Raw genomic sequence first — 23,075 nt, 5'->3', positions numbered from 1 at the left:
CTTGGTGACAGCCATTTCCTTGTGGTATTTCTGTTATAGGAGCACTCGAGAGCTAAGACACACATCAACCTTGTCTCTGGTTGCTGTGCCGGAGGGTGGGTATGCTCTCCACAGATCGGCAGACCCTCAGGGAAAAGCCAGTCCAGTGCTCCCTGTAGCCTTTCAAATGCACCTCCTTGAAGTTTCTGGCTCTGCACTATTTCTCTCGCTTTCTTGCTGCTTATCCTACTCATCAAATATCTGTTTTAATTTTATTCAGTATTTAAAAATATTTGTGCCCAAAGGGCTACTATCAATATTCTGAACTATCATGTTTCCAGAAAAGGGAAAAAAAAAATCTCTCTTGTTTTCAAAGAGGTGTTTAGTCATCTTAAATCTGAATAATAGAAAACAAACATCTCATTGTTTGGTTATTGAGTTTTGTTACAAATTATCTGAGTAAAGCAAGGACGGAGTAAAGAGTAAAGTGAGATTACAGATACTATTGATAGCTTTGCTTTATGTGATTTTTTTCATCACTTCCTGCCCCATCTTTGTCCCATTTTATTTATCTACATTACAATTTCCTCTTGGAAATGAATTCTGTGTTGTTGAGGAACAGATTAGTGGCTACTAGCCCTGAAGAACTATTCCTAAGGGAAAGGCCCTAAACTTTCTAACTCTAACCCCAAGACAGAACTCAAGAACTCCTGCCCCAACATCCCTGTTATCACTCCCTGTTGTTACTGCTGATGTTGGGTACCACGAGTCTGTTCTGGTCCTGTGTCATCCTCACAACTGTTCCCCTGCTTGAGCCCATCCTTGCCTCTAAGGAGCACTCTGGCCATACTCCGTCCAAAATGGATCAGTCTGTGCTTTCAGCAGTCTGTGGCACTTTCCACAGTCTCCTCCAGCACCTCCACTCAAATGCATCCATTCTTCTTCGGTCTTCCCATTCCACGCCCAACGTTCACATGCATGGGAGGCCACAGAAAGTACCATGGATTGGGTGAAACGCACCTATCTCTTCAAAGGAGCATCTTTACTTTTCAGTACTTTAAAGATGTCATGTGCAGTAGATTTACCCAATGCCAGTGTGGTTGAGAAGAAGCACTGTGGGAAAAGAACTGCATCTTTACCGTTTTTCACTCTGTAAGCATCCCTCATAAAACAGTTCTCTTGTCCACAATGCCTCTTCTGAACTCTGTTGACAGGCACGTGTCTCTCTGGCCCTCTGCCTCTGTGAGACAAAGTTGATGGCAATACCATCCTCACATGATTTGGGGGAAAAGAAATATGATGGGCCTTGATCTGTATGAAATGTAATAAAAATAAACATTGTTTTTGTTGTGTTTGATTAGTATTGTGTCAATGTTTTCCCTTGGAGTCATAGAAAGCTGGGAGAATTTAGCCAGGAAAAGGCAAGAAGTGACCAACCGAAGGACCCAGGACTGCAGCTGCTGAAAGAAGCTGGGAGATACTAGCTAAAATGAGAAGGAAGGAAAAAGTTGAGATTTGGGGTAATAAATTGTGGAATTTTTCAGGGACCCCAGACACATGTGAGAATTAGAAACTAGTTAAAAAATGATGTAGACGTCTATATAACGGAATTAAATGAAAATGTGGACTATTGTTACTGCGGTTGATTGGCCCTGAAGTTGAGGGAATTTGTTGAGACAAGTCAGAACAAGCCAATGACAGTGAGCTGAGGGTAATGAACCTCCTCATTTCTGGAAATAAAAGCTCTTTTGCTAGCCTCATTGTTTTATAGTTATTTTTTTTTTTTACAACAACAAATAGTGTGTTCTCCGTGCTTTTGTATATTATTCTACAACCTGACTTATAAACATTTAACCAATATCCTGTTTTCCGTTTACTTAATTTCCTGGGTTTTGTTACAAGAATCAACATTTTTATGAATGTCTGTAATTAAAATAAGAGCACTGAGTAAGATTTTATCGACCTGCCTCTAACTTATTTGCGAGGCTATAACCTTCTATACTCGACACTTTCATTTATGAACTTTCTCTCTCAACTTTTTGGCCTCAATAATGATTTGAACTAGACTTGATGGACAGTGATCCTCCTGGCCTGGTTGTGCCTTGGGCTTCTGCACCAAAATCACCACTTCACTTCCACCATGACCCTCCTTTAACCTCTGTCACTCAAACAAGTCGCAGATAAATGTGACAACATCCATCTCTTCCTGGAGGCTAAAACTGACATTTGTAAGGTTGTTTTTAAGAAGTAAGCCAATTTCAAATTAATAACATGCTCTGTGATAATCCAAACCAAAGTCACTGCCATCGAGTCGATGCTGGCTCATAGGGACCCTATGGGACAGGATAGAAGTGCCCCCGGAGGCCCCCTCCCCTGTGAGTTTCTGAGACAGGAGTACGGAATACCGTGTTTCTTCTGGAGAGGTTGGTGGTTTCCAACTACGGTCCTTAAGGATCGCAGACCAGAGCATAACCACTATGCTACGAGGGGTCCTTTGAAAGATTTGCTTAAAAATATCTTATGTAATAAGTGCTTTAGAGAGCAGTGTCAAAGGGCAACAAATCTTTATCTGAGAATATATTCTGAAACACAGCACTATCGATTCAGACTAATAGTGACGCTATGGGAGGGAGTAGAACTGCCCTATAGGATTTTCAAAACAGCACCTCTTTCAAGGCTGACAAATCTTTCTCCTTGGAGTGGCTGGGGGTTCAAAACCTTCTGACTAGCAGCCGAGCACTTTAACCACTGCACCACCAGGGCTCGTGTCATTAACCATTAAAAAGCAAACAAACAAATTACTAACCCCACTGCCAATCAGTCCATTCCCATGCACAGGCCTTCCCCGACTGTAATAGCTATGGGAGCATAATATCAGGCTATATTTATTTATAGCCTGCCTTTCTCCCAGCAGCTTTGTGGTTAGCAGGTGAGCTGCAGTTTCTGAGTTAGCTTCTGTGAGAGCCCTATGAGGGCGGAGAGATCTGAACCAGTTTTGTAAGCGTTTTTTATCAGCTATAGTGTCCCTGCCCCAACATGGGCCTTTCCCGCTGCGATAGTCCTGCCTGCAACTGTAATAATCGACCTGCCCTCAGTCACGATTTGTGACAACTCCCTTTGCGTTCCATGTCCTAGTTAAGGAGCCTCGGGACTAGGACTCCTTGAACATCATTATGGTCTCATGCTGATGGTCTCCCTCAGCCGGATGATTTGGTTTTGTCTCTGCCTTGATTTAATTAATGCATTTCTATAAATTATATTGGAAATCCCGCCTCCCCCACAACATAGCCTAACACCTAGCCCACAGCAACACAAAACCTCCATGAGAGACCACCTTACTCCCCCTAGTACGGGTAAGATTAAAAATATTTTTTTAAGGAAGACAATAAATGTTGGTGGGGATGTGGAGAGACGGGGACACTTTTCTGTGGTAGGCGTGTGAAATGGCAGGGCCTGTGCGAAAACCAGACGGACCGATCTCATGCTGTTGAACGTGGCAGGAACACACGCTTCGCTGCTGAATAGGGAAGACACGTCAGCAGCGCCGCACATGCAGCCCTGCCCAGCCATGCTCAGCGCGATGCACAGCAGCCAGAAGGGAAACGATCGGAATGCCAGCTGAACGTATGCTCAAAATGTGGTGTAGATAGAATGAACCTGACTCCTACCCCATGAAGAGACATGAGATCCTGATGCATGCAACAGCATCTACATCACCCTGATACAGACATTCTGAATGAAGTCAGCCAACCGCAAGGGGACAAGTATTATGCCACCTCACTTATATGACCTATCTAGAATGCAGATCCCAAAGTTTTATCAATGGCTACAATGGGCAGAAGGAAGGATGAAAAGGTGTGCCACTGCTGGGGAAGCAGTGAGTTCTTGTGTATAGGGATGGGAAATCTGGCATCAATTATGATGGAGGTTGCTCAACATAATTAATGTCACTAAATTAAGCACGTGAAAAACATTGAATTGTCAAGAAAAAAAAAGCCTGCTGCTTGATTTCCATAGAAAACTCCAAAACCAAATTCACTGCCACTTGAGTTGATTCTGACCCTTAGCGACCCCATGAGGCACAGTAGAATTGCCCCTCTGGGTTTCTGAGACTTTAATAGCCGATGGTGCAGACAGCCTCATCTCTCTCCTTTGGAGAGGCTGGTGGGTTTGAACTGCTGAGTTTGAACTAGAGCTAGCAGCTCAAATGTGTAGTGCAGTATGGCACCAAGACCCTGAGTTTCCATAGACTTGCGAATTTTCCAATTTTAGTACTAACTGTGGATTGTTTATCTCCAGAATTATTTTATGGAAAGATGTAGAATGAAAAATGTCAGAATGTCAAACTGATCATTCGGAAGTATTTAAAATCCCCCCCCAAAGTACAGGAAGGTACTTTCATATCTATTAGAGACCCCACGTGGTGAGGCCAATTAAAAGAGAACCTACATTATACTCTATTGCTGAACTGTTGACATTAGTGTTTGACTCCGCAGCGCTTTACTTTGCCTTCAGTGATTATAACTCAGAAATTAAAAATCATAAGTGCTCTGAAATGAAAAGCATTGGTGAGCAAGGCAGCAAGATGGCGTAGTTGTGACACTCCCACATATGGTTTCATGTTCATCTTTCACAGGTGATTTTATGACATCCCATGAGGAACCCTGAGGTGCAGCGGGTAAGCACTGGGCTAACAGTGAGGCCGGTGAACTGAATCTACCCAGCTCCTCGGGGCCAGAAAGATCTGATGATCTCCTGAAAAGATTCACTGCCAACAGAAAAGTGGGTGAAGGGAGACAGCGGTCAGTGTAAGACATGAAAAAATAGTAATAATTTATAAATTGTCAAGGGTTCATGAGGAAAGGAGGGTGGAGGAGGGAGGGGAAAAATAGGAAGCTGATACCAAGGGTTCAAGTAGAAAGCAAATGTTTTGAACATGATGATGGCAACAAAGGTACAAATGTGCTTGACACAACAGATGGATGGATGGATTGTGATAAGAGTTGTACGAGCCCCCAATAAAATGATTTAAAGAAAAAAAAATTCACTGACATCAAATCAGTGTGACTCATAGCGACCCTGTAAGACAGGGTCGAACTGCCCCTGTGAGTTTCTGAGATTATAACTCTTTACTGGAGTAGACAGCCTTGTTTTTCCTCCCTAGGCGTGGCTGGTGGTTTTGAACCGCTGACCTTGCAGTTAGCAGCCCAACATGTACCAATGACCCCTGGAAAGATTACAGCCTAAAAACCCCATGAAGCCATTCTACTCTGTCATGTGGCTTCACTATGAACCAGGGTGAACCTAATGGTGCCCAATAAAAAGTTTAATCATATCTGCGTAGCATGTATTCTTTGAGGAGAATTGTGGCAAGTCATGGATACAATTTAAGTTGTTCTTTGATTCATTTATCTTCTTTCTTGTTCTCTTGCATTTGATGAAACTATTGAATTCCATAAATTAAGGAAAATCACTTGCTACCGGGAGATCTTGTCAAGCTGTGGTCACCATGACAGGCAAGGAGGTTCTAGAACTCACAAGGAATGTTCTCATGTTGCTAAGCTGTGTAGTGTGTCTTACCAACCAGGGAGCCTTCTGGGCTCCTTGGAGGGAGAGTAACTTTTGGAAGCGTTAGACACTAGACTGTGTCTGCCAATGAAAATTTCCAGATCAAGTGCAAGGATTTAAGGAAATCAAAGAAAAGTCAGTCTACACCCACGACAAGGTCTCTACCAAGTTTTGGTTCCTGCCATCCAGATCCCATGCTGTCCTCAGGTACAACTTTTAATTCATCATTAGTATAATTTTGAAACTGTTAAGTATACTTTAGTGAGTGGACTTCAAATTCCTCTCCTTTGCAATTCCATGTGAAAGTAAAAAAAAAGAAAGTTTGTTTTAAGAAAATGGAGTCTGAATTTTGAAAGCAAATCACCATTTTAAGGGGAACATGCAAATAAAATAGATTGAGTTTCTAGATAAATATGGTTATTCTGTGGAAAACATTTCGTTTGCATTTAACCAACAGTTATTGAGCATGTCCTGTGTGAGGGCCCCTGCTCTGGGTGAGAACGGGGCTATGTCCTTGTCTTCTTGAGAAGAGCAGGAATAAACAAAGTGAGTTTTTTAAATGCTGTAGAGTGATGCCTGCTGCCAGGGAGGGGGTGGGGGGAGGGCTCCAAGCTGAGACGATAGTGGGTCCGTGTTCAGAGGAGGCGGCCTTTTGGAGAGGTGTCATGGAGACAGAGAAATGGAGTGAGGGAGGGATGCATGGGAAGCTTCTGAGTGGAGTGCATGCTGGGCTGGGGCTCTGCAGGTGCACGGTTCCTCCGTATTTTCCATGTCAGGTCTCACCTGGGATTCATAGCAACATTCGTCTTGTTTTCTTTTCTTTTTTTTAAAAACCCCATCCCCTCATTTTCACTAATTAGACAGTGCGTTTTCTCTTTGTAAGCATTGCTTTTAACATATGTGCTATTTTTAAAATTAATTACTCATTTAAAATTTTTCCTTTTGTCTTCTATATATGGGTTACTTCAGGCAAATGCATTCATATTTAAGATGCAGTATTTTATAAGATGCCCATGGTATTTTGCAAGTGGCAAGTTGTAATTAAGACTAGGCAGTTTAATTTAAAACAAACAAACTTGTTGCCATTGAGTCGATCCTGCTCACGGACACCCCGTGCGCCGACTACCCCACAGGGCTCCCTTGGCTCTAATCTCGGCGGCAGCAGAGTGCCAGGCCTTTCAGTGGGGCCACCAGATGACACCCAACCTCAAGATGAGCAAGCGAGTGTAAACCATTTGCTCCACTCAGGGGCCCTGGTGGATTAATACCTCGTTAATTTTTAAGCCAGGGGCCTTAGATGGATGAATGATTTTTTTTTAAGTCCCATATCTTGAGTATTGTCCTACTTTAAAACACTCAAATATATTTTACTCCGCCTAGAATAACATTGGCTCTTGTGGCACAGAAGGTTAAGCACTGGGTTGTTAGCTAAGAGGTTGCTGGTTCAAACCCACAGGAGAAAAGCATACGTTTATGGCAGCAGCAGTGCTGATGGTTTATACACCACACATCCTGAATATATGCGAGAAAGCTTCAAAGAGTGTGTGGAAAATCCCATTATTTTAAAATTCTATTTGTCCGTGAACTTTTTGAAGGGCCCTCATACTATAAACTCTTTTTTTTAATTTTGTTTTTTACTTAAGTAGGGGTTTTCCCACTGCCGTTGAGGTGGTTCTGACTCGCAGTGACCCTATAGGATAGAACAGACCTGCCTCATGGGGCTTGAAAAGCTGCACATCTTTGCAGAAGCATAATCTTTTTCCCGGAGTGATGGTGGGGTCGCACCGCCGACCTGTTGGCTAGCAGCCCAAAACCGGAACTACTGTGCCACCAGGTTTCCTGAACACTCTGGTCTAAAAAATAGTCCGTGCACTAAAAATATCTCTCCAGCCAACAAAATCTTGAGATCTATTTCTAGAATATAATATTTTGCCACTGGAAATTATTCTGACCAAACAAACAACCCTCACCCTTTTGGAAATCAAAGGTGTATCTTCCTGTCCTGCTGCAGTGAATGTTTCCATGTAAGATAGCATGTACACAACAAACAATAGCAAAACATCCTTCTTAAGAGCTTGAAAGTAGTAGATGGTCTTCAAGAAAATGTAAATAACTCTTCCTAATGTTCTTACTTCAGAAAGTGTTGTTCCCTACAATGCTGTGAATTCTTTAATTGCCATAAACCGCCTAGGCCAATGACACTGTAGGTCTCCAATAAACATTTACTCAATGACTAAAATAGCATTATTAAACACTGCAAACAGCATGCCCAACGTCCTCCGGTTTATCATCTGTAGACATATTCTTTTACGACTGGCCTTGGTTTTCCCTCTAGGTTTTACCATCGGCTCTGAAGGTGATACAAATTTCAAAACCTGGGTTTCTTTTAGTTTTATTTTTAATTTTTAAGGTACCGTATCAAAGGTCCTCATTTAAATTTACCTCAATGCAAAGGATATTTGTGGGTGTAGTATTTTAAAACCATCATTCAAATTGACTATATAAAAATGGATGATTACTGTGGCATGTGTTTTTGTGGTGTAAACCAATCAAGTGACCCCCAAAGGCAATTAAGTATAGAACTTATTTTAGGTTTCTCACAGATGTTTTGTTTTCCAGAGGAAATTTTTTTACTGTTTCATCCTGTGCCTGTAGTGATTTCAAAGATTACAAACGTTTGTTCTGAAAATAAAAGAGTTTCCCGTGACGTTCATGAGAAACATGTGCAAAGCAAGAAGACAGAGCACGTTTGCTGTATACGACAATGTCAAGAACCTCTTGCCAGGACTCTGTTCTCTGATTGCAGGGTCTGGCACATCCGGAAGTGAGGCTGATCAAGATGATAGAGTCCAAGACGTTTTGTGGTAGCAGGGAAGAGAGGCAAACCAGCACCCCGCTGAGCTTGAACCTCAAACCCCTGACGCCGGGTCTACAGTTTGAGAGAAAGGACAGCTCTGGTCTGACTAGAAATGGAAGCTGTTTTCTAGTCAGGCATACGCCTCATCCCAGAAGAGTCTGCCACATAAAAGGTAAGGTGCTTCAAAGGTCGAGTGTGTCTTCCTCCTCCATGCTCAGTCGGTTTGATGGCTCCTGTCGGGGAGCACAGAGGTGCTCTCCCCCAAATTGAACACTCGTGGGACACCGAGGTCAGAGCAGAGGACTGTAGGCCCTACTGTGAGTGCGTATCCACCATGGCCTGCTTGATTGTCAGGCCAGGGACTGGGGGAGGAGCTGCTGTGTCCAGGGCAGTGTGGCCCCACAGGGTGCTCCGGACCACAGCCACCTCATGCACTGGTATGGAGATGTTTAACTAGCACGACCATGTTAGCATGGGCATGTTCTGTAAAAGCCTGGAGAAGTAAGTATTTCCCCCTCTCTCCTCCCCGTCCCCCCTGGAGCTCCCTTCTTTTCTTCATTCTTCCCCACTCCCCTTGGTTTTTACTTGAACTTTATCCAACAGACTTCTTAGAAATTAAAGTCGACACCAGTGGCAGTAGCTCCCCTTCAGAGAGAGGCAGTTCCACTTGGCTCAGAATGGCACCCTAAGAGGCACACACAACTCCCGGGCATGCTGGTTGCCAGAGAAAGCCAAACAACAAGTCGCTAGAAGAGCCCACACTGCTGATGCTGACCAGTAGCCTCTTCACGTGTATGACGTACAGGGGAAGCAAGTCAGGCCATTGGTCTGGGTGGAATAACCCAGCCAGTTCCCCGGGGCTGGGTAAACCTGTGTGACCCCCCTCGTAGAAGAGCAGTACCCAAATCACCTGTTGGGCGCAATCCAAAGATGCCCTCGAGGAATCTCTCTCAGTCTTACTCCTAAGGGGGAGCTGGCACTTCTGAAATGAGAATTGGCTTCCACAATGACTCCAAGGAACAAAGGACATGTGCTGTCAGAAAGAAATGTGTCGGATTGAGGAAGGAACTTGATGATGAGCCTGAAAACCCGTCGTGATAAAACTGCACCTCCCTTTGTTGAAAGAAAGACAGTCTCACAACGAGACGGGAATGAGGCGGTTACCACATGTGTCCAGACAAAACAGGACAAACATCCCTGAGATGTTGCCAGCCATGGAACTAAGCAATGGCCAAAACAAGACTTGAGGCAGTCTGTCCAGAAAATGTGGAAAGGTCTTGTTAAATGACTTAGTACAGAGCATTAGGAAGAGGAAGCAGTCAAAGAGAACATCCTATTGACTGGTCCCCTCACCCCCAGCTACGCTGTCTGTCTACATGTTGGTAGCTTTCTGATGACAGAGGGCAGTGAAAAGTGGAAACAATGGGGTCCTTTCATCAGAATGTATTCCGCCAGTCGATATTTATTTATTCAGCCTCTAATACATACTAGCCTCTCTTCTAGACATGATAGTGACAATAGAGAAGAAAAAATAAATCCTTACCCGGACAGAGCTTGAATTCTAGATAAATAAACCCGTTCAATGTTTCAGGTGCTGTGATACCACGCATTCAAAGGAAAATCAGCTAGCTGCCCACAAGTGGTAATCCGGATCTGCATCTTAAGTGGGATGCTAGGAATATAGACGTATATTTTGAGTCAACAATATTATTATTATTGAACATCTCTGTATTCACTCAGTCATCCAACCATCCACCCGTCCATCCACTCTACAGACTACTCTGTCCAACAGGGTCATTAAACCCAGAACCGACTGGGTGGCAATGGGTTTTGCTGTGTTTCTATCTTGTGGAAGGCCCTCCATCACTTCACAGCCGTAAGAGATGTTTCTGCTCATCCTCCAAGCCCCATTCAGCCCACTCCTGCCCAGCCTTTCTCCCACGATTCCATATAAACGGAATTTTCTAAGTTTACTGCTGTCCTCAATTTTGAAAAATTCAATGATCATCTCTCATTAAGGGTGCTCATGGTGGCAAGTGAGAAAAATCAAAACTGGCTTGTTTAACCAGGCTTTGTTGACTCCGGTAACTGGAGAGCCCAGCAGTCAGCGGCCTTCAAGTTTGATTTGATTGGACGCTCATCGATCTGCCTTTCAAAATGTCAGCCTCCCGCTGGAGTTGGCTTGCCTCCTTCATCGGAGCAATTTGGTTGTGGGGGGTTTTAGGTTCACATCCGCATGTCACACCGATTTCTCTGGAAGATTCCAGCAAAACCCTCATCACATTTCGTGGTGCGCATCAAATCACATGATCATCTTTGAACACATGTCTGCGGCCAGGGCAACATCATGCATGAATGAGTAGATCATGGTTCGGATAATGGCAAACACACAGCTGCCCTGAGCGTGAGAGGGATGGATCACCACCCTCACTGCCACTGACTCCATCCCAGTTGCAATCACAGCCCCTGCGTGTTTCCTGGCTGTGACCCATGAAGAGAGCAGAGACATCATCACGCTCGCACACCGCAGCTGGTGGCTGCAAACGACTGGCCTTGCTGTTAGCAATCCAACTCACAACCTACTGCATTGTCAGCGCTCCCTGAGGGGCAGAAGATAGGAAGAGAAAAGAACACAATACGTGGTTCCTATTAGGAAAGGGAAGGAAGAAAGTACAATGGGCAGAATGGGCCAAGACCCCTCCCTCCTATAACAGTGACGTGCCGCTCGGTCCTGTGCGTTTTTCATGATCATTGCTTTGTTCAAATCCATTGTTGCTTCCACTGTGTATTTTGAGTGCTTTCAAACCTCTGGGCCTCAACTTCTGGTACCACAGCTGATAATATGCTGTTGTGACCCATGTGATTGTCATTGGAGGGACCCTGGTCGCTCAGTAGTTAAATACTCAACTGCTAGGCCAAAGGTGGGCAGTTCAAACCCATCATTTGCTCCTCTAAAGAAGGTGAGTCTGCTTCCATAAAAATTAACCAAAAAACTAAAATCACTACCACTGAGTTGATTCTGACTCATAGTAACACTGTAGGACAAGGTAGAACTGCTCTTGTGGGTTTCCGGGATGGGAGTAGAAAGCCTCGTCTTTCTTCTACCGAGTGGCTGGTAATTTTGAACTGCTGACCTTGCAGTCAGCAGCCTGATGCATAACCACCACACCACCAGCGCTCCTTCCCATAAAGAGTACATCCTTGCAAACCCACAGCAGTAGTTTAAACTGTCCGAAAGGGTTGCTATGAGTTGGAGTTGATTCAACAGCAGTGAGTTTGGTTTCTGTGACATTTTCAGAAGTAAATCACCAGGCCTTTCTTCCTAGTCTGTCTCTTTCTAGAAGCTCTCCTGAAACCTGTCCACAGTGGGTGCTCGAAATGCGAGTGGCATCGCCTCCAGTGACGTAGCAGGACACAAGTCACCATCATACAGCAAACTGAGTGGGAACAGCTGCTGCTGCATCAGCTCCCATTCTGTTGACCCCAAAGGTCACATCAGACTCTTCTCCACAGGGTTTACAGTGGCTGTGATGTAAAAAGTCAAACCCTTGAGGCACCTCTGGGTGGCCTTGCATCTCCAACCACCAGCCTTTTACTGATCTGCTGCCACCCAGTGACTTCATATTCACTCTCTAAAATAGGAACAACCATCATTGATTCGTCTTCTCATTGATTCTGACCCATAGAAGCCAGACGAAAATGTGATCTGGTCAGCTAATCTTTTTCCCTTGCTCATCTAGGTCTGAATAACATCCCTATATGCACTGTGAATGATGATGACAATCCATCCAGAATCTTCTACGGTGTTGGTCACCTGGAGGAGGAAGCACCATTTGCCAGAAGCAGCTACTCAGCTAGCAGTGCCGTGGATTGCCCTGTCCGAGGAGTCTCGCCTGCCCCGCGCTCTGTGAAAGTGCCCCCACGGCCTCATCCCGGTGAGCCTCCCAAGTGATCACACCTCTTCAAACAGCTGGGGTGGGGAGGGCGATTTACTGGATCCCGAGAATAGCTGCAGTAGTTTCCAAATGATGTTGTCGTTGTTAGCTGCCATCGAGTCAGTTCCAACCCTACCCACAACAGAAGGAAACACTGCACGGTCCTGGACCACCCTCAGAATCATTCCCTCTGCATGAGCCCAGTGGTGCCACCATCTCCTTGAGGGCCTTCCTCTCTGTTGCTGCCCCTCCACTTTACCAAAGACACCGTCCTTCTCCAGGGACTGGTCTCTCCTGACAACATGTCTAAAGTGTGTGAGATGAAGTCTTGCCATCCTTGTCTCTACGGAGCACTGTGGCCGTATTTCTTCCAACACACATTGATTTGTCCATTTAGCAGTTCAGAGTACTTCCAATATTTCAGTTGCCAAATAGTCAACACGATTACTCATTGTGAAATAAGACTATTCAGTATAACAACGTTTCACTCTTAATCTTAATTCTCATTCCTAACTCCTACAAGGCTCTAAAAGAGTATGTTTAGCCAACATTGATGTTTAGACAAAGAGTGTGCCCAGGAAACTCAATAGGGCTGGGATTCATGCTTCCATTGTTCCTACTGGAATATGAACTACTTAAGGGCAGGCCCAAGTGCTTTTTCCTTCTGTGCCTTTTGCCATCCTTGATATTTCACCAAGTGCTAGCCTACTGCCTGGTCCCGAGTAAGCAATTCAATGAATGTTAATGGAATTGAACTGCAATGGACAAGGTAGTACAGAAGAAAGAAAATCTGGATTGTAGAAATTTTATCTAGATTTCCTCGGTCCCCTATGCTGTATGAACCAAATACTGTCACACTGAATCTGACTCATGGTGATCCATGTTTGTCAGTACAGAACCGTGCTTCATAGGGTTTTCAGTGGCTCATCTTTTTCAGAAATGACCAGATCTTTCTTCTGAGGTGCTTCTGGGTGGACTTGAATACCCAACCTTTTGGTTAACAGGTGACCATGATAACTCTTTGTGCCACTTGGGTACTCCATGCTAAAAGTCCTAGGACAGATGAAAATGTTTTGTTTTTTTAATATAATGAGGTTAAATATGTATCTTTCTAAAGACAGCAGTCTTTAGATGTAGATGACACAACCTTGTGTGCTGAAAGCGAGGAAGACTTGAGGCATTCACTGATGAAGATAAAAGATTGTGGTCTTCAGTATGGATTATAGCTCCATGTAAGATCAAAACTGGACCAATCGGTAATATAACGATAAATGAAGAAAAGGTTAAAGTTGTCAAGGGTGTTGTCTTGCTTAGATCTACAATAAATGCTCATGGAAGCAGCAGTCAAGAGATCAAAAGACTCATTGCATCAGGTCAATCTGCTGCACAAGACCTCTTTAGAGTATGCAAAAACAAGGAGGTTACGCTAAAGACTAAGGTGTGCCTGACCCAAGTCATGGTATTTCAACCGCCTCATATGCATGTGAAAGTTGGACATCGAACAAGGAAGACTGAGGAAGAATGGATGCATTTGAATTGTGGAGCGGAGCTGGAGAAGAAAATATAAAGTCCCATACTGTTAAAAGGACAAACCTATCTTCATTGTAAAAAGTACAGTAGAGTACTTCTTAGAGGGAAGGATGGGGAGACTTTGGACATATTCTCAGAAGAGCCCAGTCCCTGGAAACAGACATCATGCTTGGTAAAGTAGAGGGGCAGCGTAAAAGAGTAAGGCACTGGAGGAAATGGGTTAATGCATGGCTGCAATACTGGGCTGCAGCGTGGGAACACTTGTGAGGATGGTGCAGGACTACGTAGTGCTTCATTCTGTCGTGCATAGGGTCACTATGGGTAGGAACTGACTCCATGGCACCTAACAACAACAAAAACAACAGTTACAGTGATCATTTACAGAGCACTTACTAGCTGACCAAGAGAGAGAAGAGGCTTTTTACTCCCGTAAACAGTTACAGACTGGCACCCCTAAGGGCAAGTCTACTCTGTCCTATAAGGACACTGTAAGTCAGAATGGATTCTATGGCAGTGAATTAGTTGTTTGGCTTTACTATGTGACAGACAGACATGATTGTGTGACCTTCATATTGATCAGCTCATTTCACCTTCTTCAGAGCTCCTCTTCTCATCGTTCCATAAATAATTAAAAGCTAGCTCTTTTATCTCATCTTTCTGGTGCTCCCTCTTGCACTGCAAACTAGAAACTTAAAACATATTTCTTACAGTTACTTAAAAGTAAGGTCCAAATGAGGATTAAATGTAGCAACTTAGTAAGATTTAGATGAAACGTGTGGGACCAAGGTCATCTATTTGTATTGCTTTCTGCTGTTGAATGCAATGGTGAGATATGGAATTTTCTTGCTACAATATCCTAATGTCCAAATTATGAATTTATAGATGTCAAAAGGCAGGGTCATCTTATGTGGTAGTTTTCTCATTTCAGTAGCAATCCATACCTCACCTTTCAAACAAAAACTAAACTCACAGCCGTCGAGTGGATCCCAACTCATAGTGACCCTATAGGGCAGAGAAAATCTGCTCCTTGGGGCTCCTGAGATGTTACATCTTGACAGGAGCCTCATACTTCTTCCAAGGAGAGACTGGTCCTTTCAAACCACTGATCTTGTGTTGAGCAATTCAATGCAGTCCACGGAACTACCAAGACTCTTAATCTCTAGAGTCTTGGATATTGATAATAATTTAAATGGGAGTAGCCTCCTGGCTCCCCTTCTCAATTTTGGCAAAAGCACATTCTCTCTCTTACACACGCATACACACACCCCACCCCACCGCCCCCACACACACTCTTGGTAGACCAGGTCCAGTGAGTTGTTCTTGGAATCATTTATGAAAGTCAGGACCAGATTTCACAACTCAAGCCCTTCCAAGAGTGCTATTGTCTGCCCTGAAGTCCAACTCATAGAGCCTGCATGGTGGAGTAGAAATGCCCCACAGGGCTTCCTCGGGTGTGATCTTTATTGAATACGATCAGCAGGTCTTTCTTACAGATTCAACCACCCACTTCTCAGTTAGCCATCTAGCACTAAATATTAGACTTCCAGGACTTTTTCCTCAATGAGAGAACAAAGATCTAACCTACGGCCTTATTTTCCTTTCTGCTTAAAAAATAGCTAGACTGCTTTCTCTTTCCCACAAGTGAACATTAACTTGACAGACTCAATCCTCATAAAGTTGTTCTCACTACTGAGAGGCAACTCTACGCTTTATTTCTATATTTTTGTTCAGCCAGAGATATGTGTTCCCTTAATTGTGAAGCATGGCTTCAGTAAAGGGGATAGCAGCACTTACACAAAGTATATCTTAGGGCAATGTAAAGGTATATTTAGGCGGGGCTATTTTAGGAGGATTTTGGAGTCCTTGGGTGGTGAAAAGTGATCTTGCTTGCCTGTTAAGTGAAAGATTGGCTGCTGGCGTTCACCCACTGTCACCTTGAAAGAAAGGGCTGGTCTGTTTCTGACAAAGCGGCCATTGAAAGCCACACACACAGCGGTCATGAACAGGAATAGATTTGATGGGAATTTTTTTCTTAAGTTAAATGACAAGTATAAACTAGGTAAAGTTTAGAGGCTGATGAAATAAGAAAGAAAGTAGCAATGATGAAACATATAACTTTCCTCTAGTTCTTAAATGCTTTCCCACCCCCACTATCATGATCCCAATTCTACCTTACAAATCTGCCTGAACCGGAAGATGTGCACTGGTACAGATAGCAACTGGAAACACAGGGAATCCAGGACAGATGACTCCTTCAGGACCAGTGGTGAAAGGGGCGAGGCCTGGAGGGTAAAGGGAATGTGGGGTGGAAAGGGGGAACCGATTACAAGAATTGCCTCCTCCTTGGGGGAGGGACAGCAGAGAAGAGGGCAGGGAAGACGTTGGACAGTGTAACTTATGACAAAACTATAATAAGTTGTGAATTATGAAGGGTTCATGAGGGAGGGGGGAGAGGGAGGGGGAAATGAGCAACTGATATTAAGGGCTGAGATGGAGGGCAAATGTTTTGAGAATGATGAGGGCAGCGAATGTACATATGTGCTTGACACAATGGATGGATGTATGGATTGTGATGAGAATTGTACGAGCCCCCAATAAAATAATTTTTTAAAAAGTAATTATCACCCAGCATACATCTCTTTTCTTCGACAGGGAAAACAGCATACACACAATCTCTTTAATTAGCGAAGGTGAGAAAGTGACAGTTACATGGGCAGGGACAGAAAACCTTGTCTTAGACTGCAATGTGTTTTTTTATCATGCATTTAACCAGATGAAAACACTTGCAGTGGGTTTTTTTAAATATCATTTTGCTGGGCATAGAAGTGTTTATATATAAGATACATTAAGACATATATGTTTATCTATGTAGTATGCATGTACTTTTGTTATTCTGCTACTGGACTGAAAGTCTCCCTGTGAGTTTCCTTATCTTTACAAACAAATCTCTGAGTTGACCTAAATATAAATGCAGCATCTATTTTCTCAATGATTTCAGCAGCTAGCATGTATTTCATGTGATAGCAATTCTTTCTTTCAGATTGATTGCAGTATGCTTTCCCTCCATTTCATTTCAGAGCCCTATAAAATAATCAAGGAGTGCTTCAAAACTTCCCATGAGAATCCCTTAGTAATTAAAAAGGTAAAAACCCAGCTATTTGTATCTATCGTTGTACTTTTACTTCTTAACTTTCCTTTCCTTTTGGTCACATACCTTTTTGAAAAGTCATTATGTTTGGCTGGATTTTCTAGAGAAGCAAATCCCATGATACTTAAATGTGTATACATAGAAAGAACATCATATTAAGAAAGTAGCTACAGAGTTGTAGAATCAGAATAGCCCAATCCAGTTCTAGTCTGTAGGTCAGATGGTAAGCTGGAAGCTTCTCCTGACTTGTGCTGCTGAGGAACCAGGAAGATGAAGAAGATAGGCTGGTGGATGCAAAGTCAAATGAACCCAAGGTCCAAGTCTGATGATGCCCCCTAAGATCAGTAGACAATATGGCAGGGTGTCAATGAACCAGATACAGGAAGCAGACTGAGAAGAAGTGATAAGCTTTCCCATAGAGTTTGCTAAAAGGGAGTGGGTCACACTCCGAAAGAGTCTTTCTTCTCATTGCATTAGGGCTTTGACCTGATAAAGAGGGCCAAACCACGTCACAACTGCTGACCGCTGCTCACAGAGTTGCTTACATTATGCTTGATCCCATCATGAAGCTGATTACATTGTCTTAGATCATACCATGGGGGATTACTGTGAGACTAATGAGAACCCTGACCTAACCAAGTTGCCAAAAATTCTGTCACTATGGTTTATAAAATTTAAAATAGTTGTATAAGGTATGTTGTGCCTTATAACTTACTCAGAGTGATGTTATAGGATAGTGTAGAACTGCCGCCATAGGTTTTCCTAGTCTGTAATCTTTATGGTACAGATTGCCAAATCTTCTCTCTCGTGAAGCAGCTGGTGGCTTGAACTGCTGGGATGTCCATTAGGATCGAAACCCTTAACCATTTGTGCTATCAGGGCTTTTTGTTAATGTATAAACTGCATGTTTAAAGTGGACAACATGATGAATTTACACACACACACACTCAGGAAACTACCACTCAAACCGAAAGAACAAACACATTCACCACTCCCCAAAGCATTTCCTGATTCTTTACAATATCTCCCTCTAGACTCTGCTTCTTCTCACTATAGATTAGGATGCAATTTTTAGAATTTAATAAAAATAAATTTATAGAGTTCTCTCTTTTTTCAGTATGTTTCCTTTACATCATACAATTAGCCTCTAAATAAAATATAGTTTTATTTTCACTAAATAATGATGGTTCAAATAGTTTTTATCAGTTTCATTCACCACAGCCCCAGGTTATTATTGACTCACTCAGCCACTAGCTTCAGTGTGTCCAAATATGACTCACGTCTGAAGGTCAAAAACCTTTCCTAGAGGAGTCACCCGTTCTAAAAACCCCCAAAGCTGCTGCCACTGAGTTAATTTTGATTCATAGTGACCTTGTATATAAGGTTTCTGAGGCTGTAAAAAAGGAGCCCTGGTGGCATAGTGGGCCCCACACTGAGATGTTGACCATAAGGTTAGCAGTTTGAACCCACCAGCCATTTTGTGGGAGAAAGACGAGGTTGTCTACTCTTGTGAGGATTTAAAGTCTTGGAAACAACAAAGGGGCAGCTCTACTCTGTCCTCTGTGGGCACTGTGAGTTGGAATTGACTTGATGACGGTACGGTTTTGTGTGTGTGTGTGTGTGTGTGTGTGTGTGTGTGTGTGTGTGTGTGTGTTGGGAGCAGACAGCCTCATCTTTCTCTCAAGGTGGGTTTGAACCACTAACTTTGTAGTTCGCAGCCCACAATAACTCCTACATTTAAACAACAAAATACCCTTTCTATTTCCTCTTCCAAGTAACTGAGGGAAGTAATTTAGTTGGCTTCTCTAAGTCTTCAGCTCTCAGGTCAGAGTGCATGGAAGTAGCAACTCACATCATGTACTCTTTTTACGAGGAGCGCTGATGTCTTAGTGGGGACCACTGGGCTACTACTAACGGCAAGGGCAGCGTCTGGAAACCTGCACTCACTCTGCAGCAGTACAAAGAGCTGCAGTCTCTGAAACCCTCAGGGGCAGCTCTGTCCTGTCCTGTAGGGACACTGTGAGTTGGAATGGCAGCGAGCGAAGAAGAGTCTCTCTACAGACACAGCATAAAACATCTCAACTGCCTTTTTCTGGGCCTGGAAAAGAAATCCCTCCCCACCCACCTAACCCCATGTGTTATAAGTTGGCTGTTATCTGCAATATGCATAAAATGTTTAAAAACCTATTTACTCCTGTTCAGCCAATTATGCAATCTGGTTTCCCCAATATATCACTATTTGTTCTGGATGCAAATATTCCACAATTACATTTTAAGAAAGGATAGAAACGTTCTCTTTTCACTTTCTTGGATCTCTTTCATTAATCATAATATTTCCCATTTGTTTTATATGTAATTTTAGTAGAAGTTGCAAGTGGAGGTAGCGGCACATTGATTGTCCTTTTCATTTTCAATTAGGAAGAGGTTAAGGCAAGAAATTCACCATCGCCTCCAAAGGTGTGCTCCAGAGCTGGCTCAGAGGCAATGAGCTTCTCAGTGGCAATGAGTAACAAAACGGAAGTCAACACCGTCTGCATACCAAACTACCTGGATCAGGAAATCAAAGTAAGAGACAGAGCAATTAGCTCCCCATCACTAGGATCTTTATCTTAAAAATCCTTAATGTTTTCTCATTGACAACTGGATTGGTTTAAAACTACTTAGCTTGTGATTCATGAGGCTGGTGGCATGGTGGGTGGAGTGTTGAGCAGCTAACCACAAGGTTAGCATTTTCGAGAAATGACTTAATAGAGCAGTTTGCCCCCACCAGTGACTCTGGGGAGAAAAAGGAGACTCTGCTCCCGTAAAGATTTCCAGCTTCAGAAGTCCAAAAGGGCAGTTCTACTCGCCCTTCCAGGGCCTGCCCTATAGGGTTGCTGTGTTAGAATTCACGCACACGGGAGGTGACTGAACATACCAGGGCTGTGTCAGGTGCCTCTTAGTCTCCAAAGTCTCCTTTTCAACACTTGAAAGAGGTCTTGAACAGCAGGTGTACCCCATGCAATACGCCATTTAATCTTGTGACTATTGCTTCTATGGGCATTGATTGTAGATCCAAACAAGACAAAATCCTTGGCTTCAAACTTTTCTCCATTTATGTTACCACTTGGTCCAGTTGTGAAGATTTTTTATTAAGTTGTAATTCATATTGAAGGCTGAATCTTTGATTTTCATCAGCAAGTGCTTTACACCCGCCTCACTTTCAGCAAGGAAGGTTATGTCAAATCAAAGGTTGTTAATAAGCCTTCCTCCAAGCCTGATACATATTTTTTGGGGGGTGGCGGGTGGGGGTGGGAATCTGCTGCACAAGATCTTATTTTGTTTTTGTTGTTGTTTTGTCTCCTTTAAAGATCATTTTATTGGGGGCTAGCCCTAATAATAATCCATATATCAATTATATCAAGCATATTTGTACGTATGTTGCCATCATCATTTTCTTTCTATTTGAGCCTTTGGTATCAGCTCTCCTTTTATCCCCTCCCTCCCTCCCCACCCTCCCACCACTGTGATCCCTTGATAAATTATAAATTATTATTTTCATATCTTACACTAACTGCTGTCTCCCTTCACCCATGGTTTCTGTTGTTCATTCCCCTGGGTATGTGTGGTTATGTGTCGATAATTGTGATCTGTTCCCCCTCTTCCCCTCCTCTCCCCACCTTCTCCCTGCCTTCCTAGCATTGCTGCTCCCATTTCTGTTCTTGAGGGGTTTATCTGACCTGGATTCCCATGTGTCTTGAGCTCTTATTTGTACCTGTGTATATGCTCTGGTCTAGATTGCAGTGAAAGACAGGACTGGGGTCATGATAGTGGGGGATGAGGAAGCCTCAAGGAACCAGAGGATTTTTGTGTTTCATTGGTGCTATACTGCGCCGATTGACTCATACCTTCCTTATGACCATCCTGTGAGGGTATGTCCCTTTGTCTACAGATGGGTTTTGGGTCTCTGTTCCAACCCCCTTTGTTCTCAACAATATACTTTTGTTTGTTTGTTTTGGGTCTTCTGATGCCTGTTACCTGATCCCACTGACATCTCATGATAGCACAGGCTGGTTTGCTTCTTCCATGTGGACTTGTTGCTTCTCTGCTAAATGGCTGCTTGTTTAACTTCAGGCCTTTAAGACCTCAGACACTGTATCTTTTGATAGCCAGGCACCATCAGCTTTCTTCACATTTACTTATGCACCCATTTTGTCTTCAGTGATCTTGCTGAGAGGGTGAGCATCACAGAATGCCACATTGTTAGAACAAAGTGTTCTTGCATTGAGGCAGGGCTTGAGCAGATGCCCAAAGTCCATCCACTAACGTGATGTATTGTCATATAAGTACATGTACATATGCCAATACTTCTACTTTTACAAATTAATGTGTTTACATATGTACACATCTATGTTTATACCTCTATCCCTAGCTTTGCTTCCCAGATCTTTGTTCAGTTTCCTTTTACCTTCCTGCTGCCCCACCATCATGCTCATCCTTCTTCTGTCTCTTAGTAATTCCTCTCAGCTAGACTGCTGCTGCTCCAACACCCCCAGGATCTCTACGTCCCCCTTATTGTTGATTTTAATTCCCTAGTTACTCCCCTGTCTATGGTGTTGTTCACTCATTGCTCCCTTCCCCTGCCTCCTACTCCTCCCAAGTCCCTTTGGAACTGTCGGTCCTGTTGCTTTTTCCTCGAGTGTGTTCATCATATAGTCCATCTTCTCTGATTATTTGCTGCAGATTGAAAAAGTATGAGGAGAATATTCAATCTTGACATACACCTTTCATGGTTTCAAACATGCAGTATTCCCATGTCCTCTTGGCACAACTGCCTCTTAATCCATGGACACGTTCCACATAAACACAGTTAAATGTTCAGGAAATCTCCTTCTTCACAAGGATATGCATTGTTTATTATGATGCACAGTCGAATGGCTTGGCATAACCAATAAAACACAAGTAAACATTTTTCTGGTATTCTCTGCTTTCAGCCATGATCCATCTAATTTCAACAATCATATCCCTTGTTTTCCATCCTCTTGTGAATCTGGGCTGAATTTCTGGCAGCTCCCAATTAATGCTACAACCATTGTGGAATAATAGTCAGCAAAATTTTACTTGCATGTTATATCAATGATATTGTTCTACAATTTTTGCATTCTTTTGCATTCTTTCTTTGGAATATGTACAAATATAGATCTCTTCCAGTCAGTTGGCCAATTAGCTGTCTTCAAAATTTCTTGGCACAAATGAGTAGGTGCTTCCAATGCTTCATCAGCCTATTGAAATATTTCAGTTGGTATTCCTGGAGCCTTGTCTGTGGCTAATATTTTCAGTTCAGCTTGGACTTCCTTTGGTACCAATGGTTCTTGCTTATATACTACCTCTTGAAATTATTGAATGTCGACTACTTCTTTTTGGTACAGTGACCTTGTGTATTCTCTCCATCTTCTTTTGATGCTTACTGCATCATTCAATATTTTGCTCATAGAATCTTTCAATATTGCAACTAAGGACTTGAATTTTTCTTGAGTTCTTTCAGTTTAATATAATGCTGAGTGTGTTCTTCATTTCTTTTCCTAACTCTAGATCTTTATGCATTTCATTGGAATACTTGACTTTGTCTTTTCAAACTGCTATTTGAAATTTTCTGCTCAACTCCTTGACATCATCATTCTTTCCATTTATTCTACAAATAAGAGCAAGTTTTCAGAGTATCTTCTGACCCACTTTTATTTTTTCTTTCTTTGCTGTCTTTTTAATGACCTTTTGCTTTTTTCATGCACAATGTCCTTGATGTCATCTCATAGCTCATCGGGTCTTCTATCATTAATGTTCAGTGTGTCAAATTTGTACTTGAAATAGTCTCGAAATTCGGATGGGAGAGATTCAAAGTTGTAGCTTGGTTTTCATGTACTTATGTTCATTTTCTTCAGCTTTATCCTGAGCAATTGACAGTTTGTTCCACAGTCAGTCCTAGCCTGGTTTTAGGTGCTCATATTGAGCTTCTCCGTGGTCTCTTCCCACAGATATAGTCAATTTGATTTCTTTGTATTCCATCTGAAGTCGACAAAAG

At 42.9% G+C, this 23,075-nt stretch overlaps 1 protein-coding gene across 1 annotated transcript in view; it reads left to right on the top strand.

Annotated features, from left to right (window-relative positions):
* The first annotated feature begins 8,386 nt into the window (after window positions 1-8,386).
* CUNH4orf17 (chromosome unknown C4orf17 homolog) overlaps window positions 8,387-23,075 on the top strand; it is a 38,965-nt gene continuing 24,276 nt past the window's right edge. Inside the window, exons 1-4 of the mRNA XM_004703437.1 lie at window positions 8,387-8,576; window positions 12,145-12,339; window positions 16,947-17,011; window positions 19,436-19,582. Of these exons, the coding sequence (XP_004703494.1) occupies window positions 8,387-8,576; window positions 12,145-12,339; window positions 16,947-17,011; window positions 19,436-19,582 (597 nt within the window). The remainder of the gene's footprint in view (window positions 8,577-12,144; window positions 12,340-16,946; window positions 17,012-19,435; window positions 19,583-23,075) is intronic.

Source organism: Echinops telfairi, unplaced genomic scaffold (assembly GCF_000313985.2).
Source record: "Echinops telfairi isolate 266 unplaced genomic scaffold, ASM31398v2 ScPeMD7_7468;HRSCAF=8506_0, whole genome shotgun sequence".
NCBI classification, from domain to species: domain Eukaryota; kingdom Metazoa; phylum Chordata; class Mammalia; order Afrosoricida; family Tenrecidae; genus Echinops; species Echinops telfairi.
Note: the sequence above shows the minus strand (reverse complement) of the source record. Positions and strands in the feature narration are given on the sequence as shown.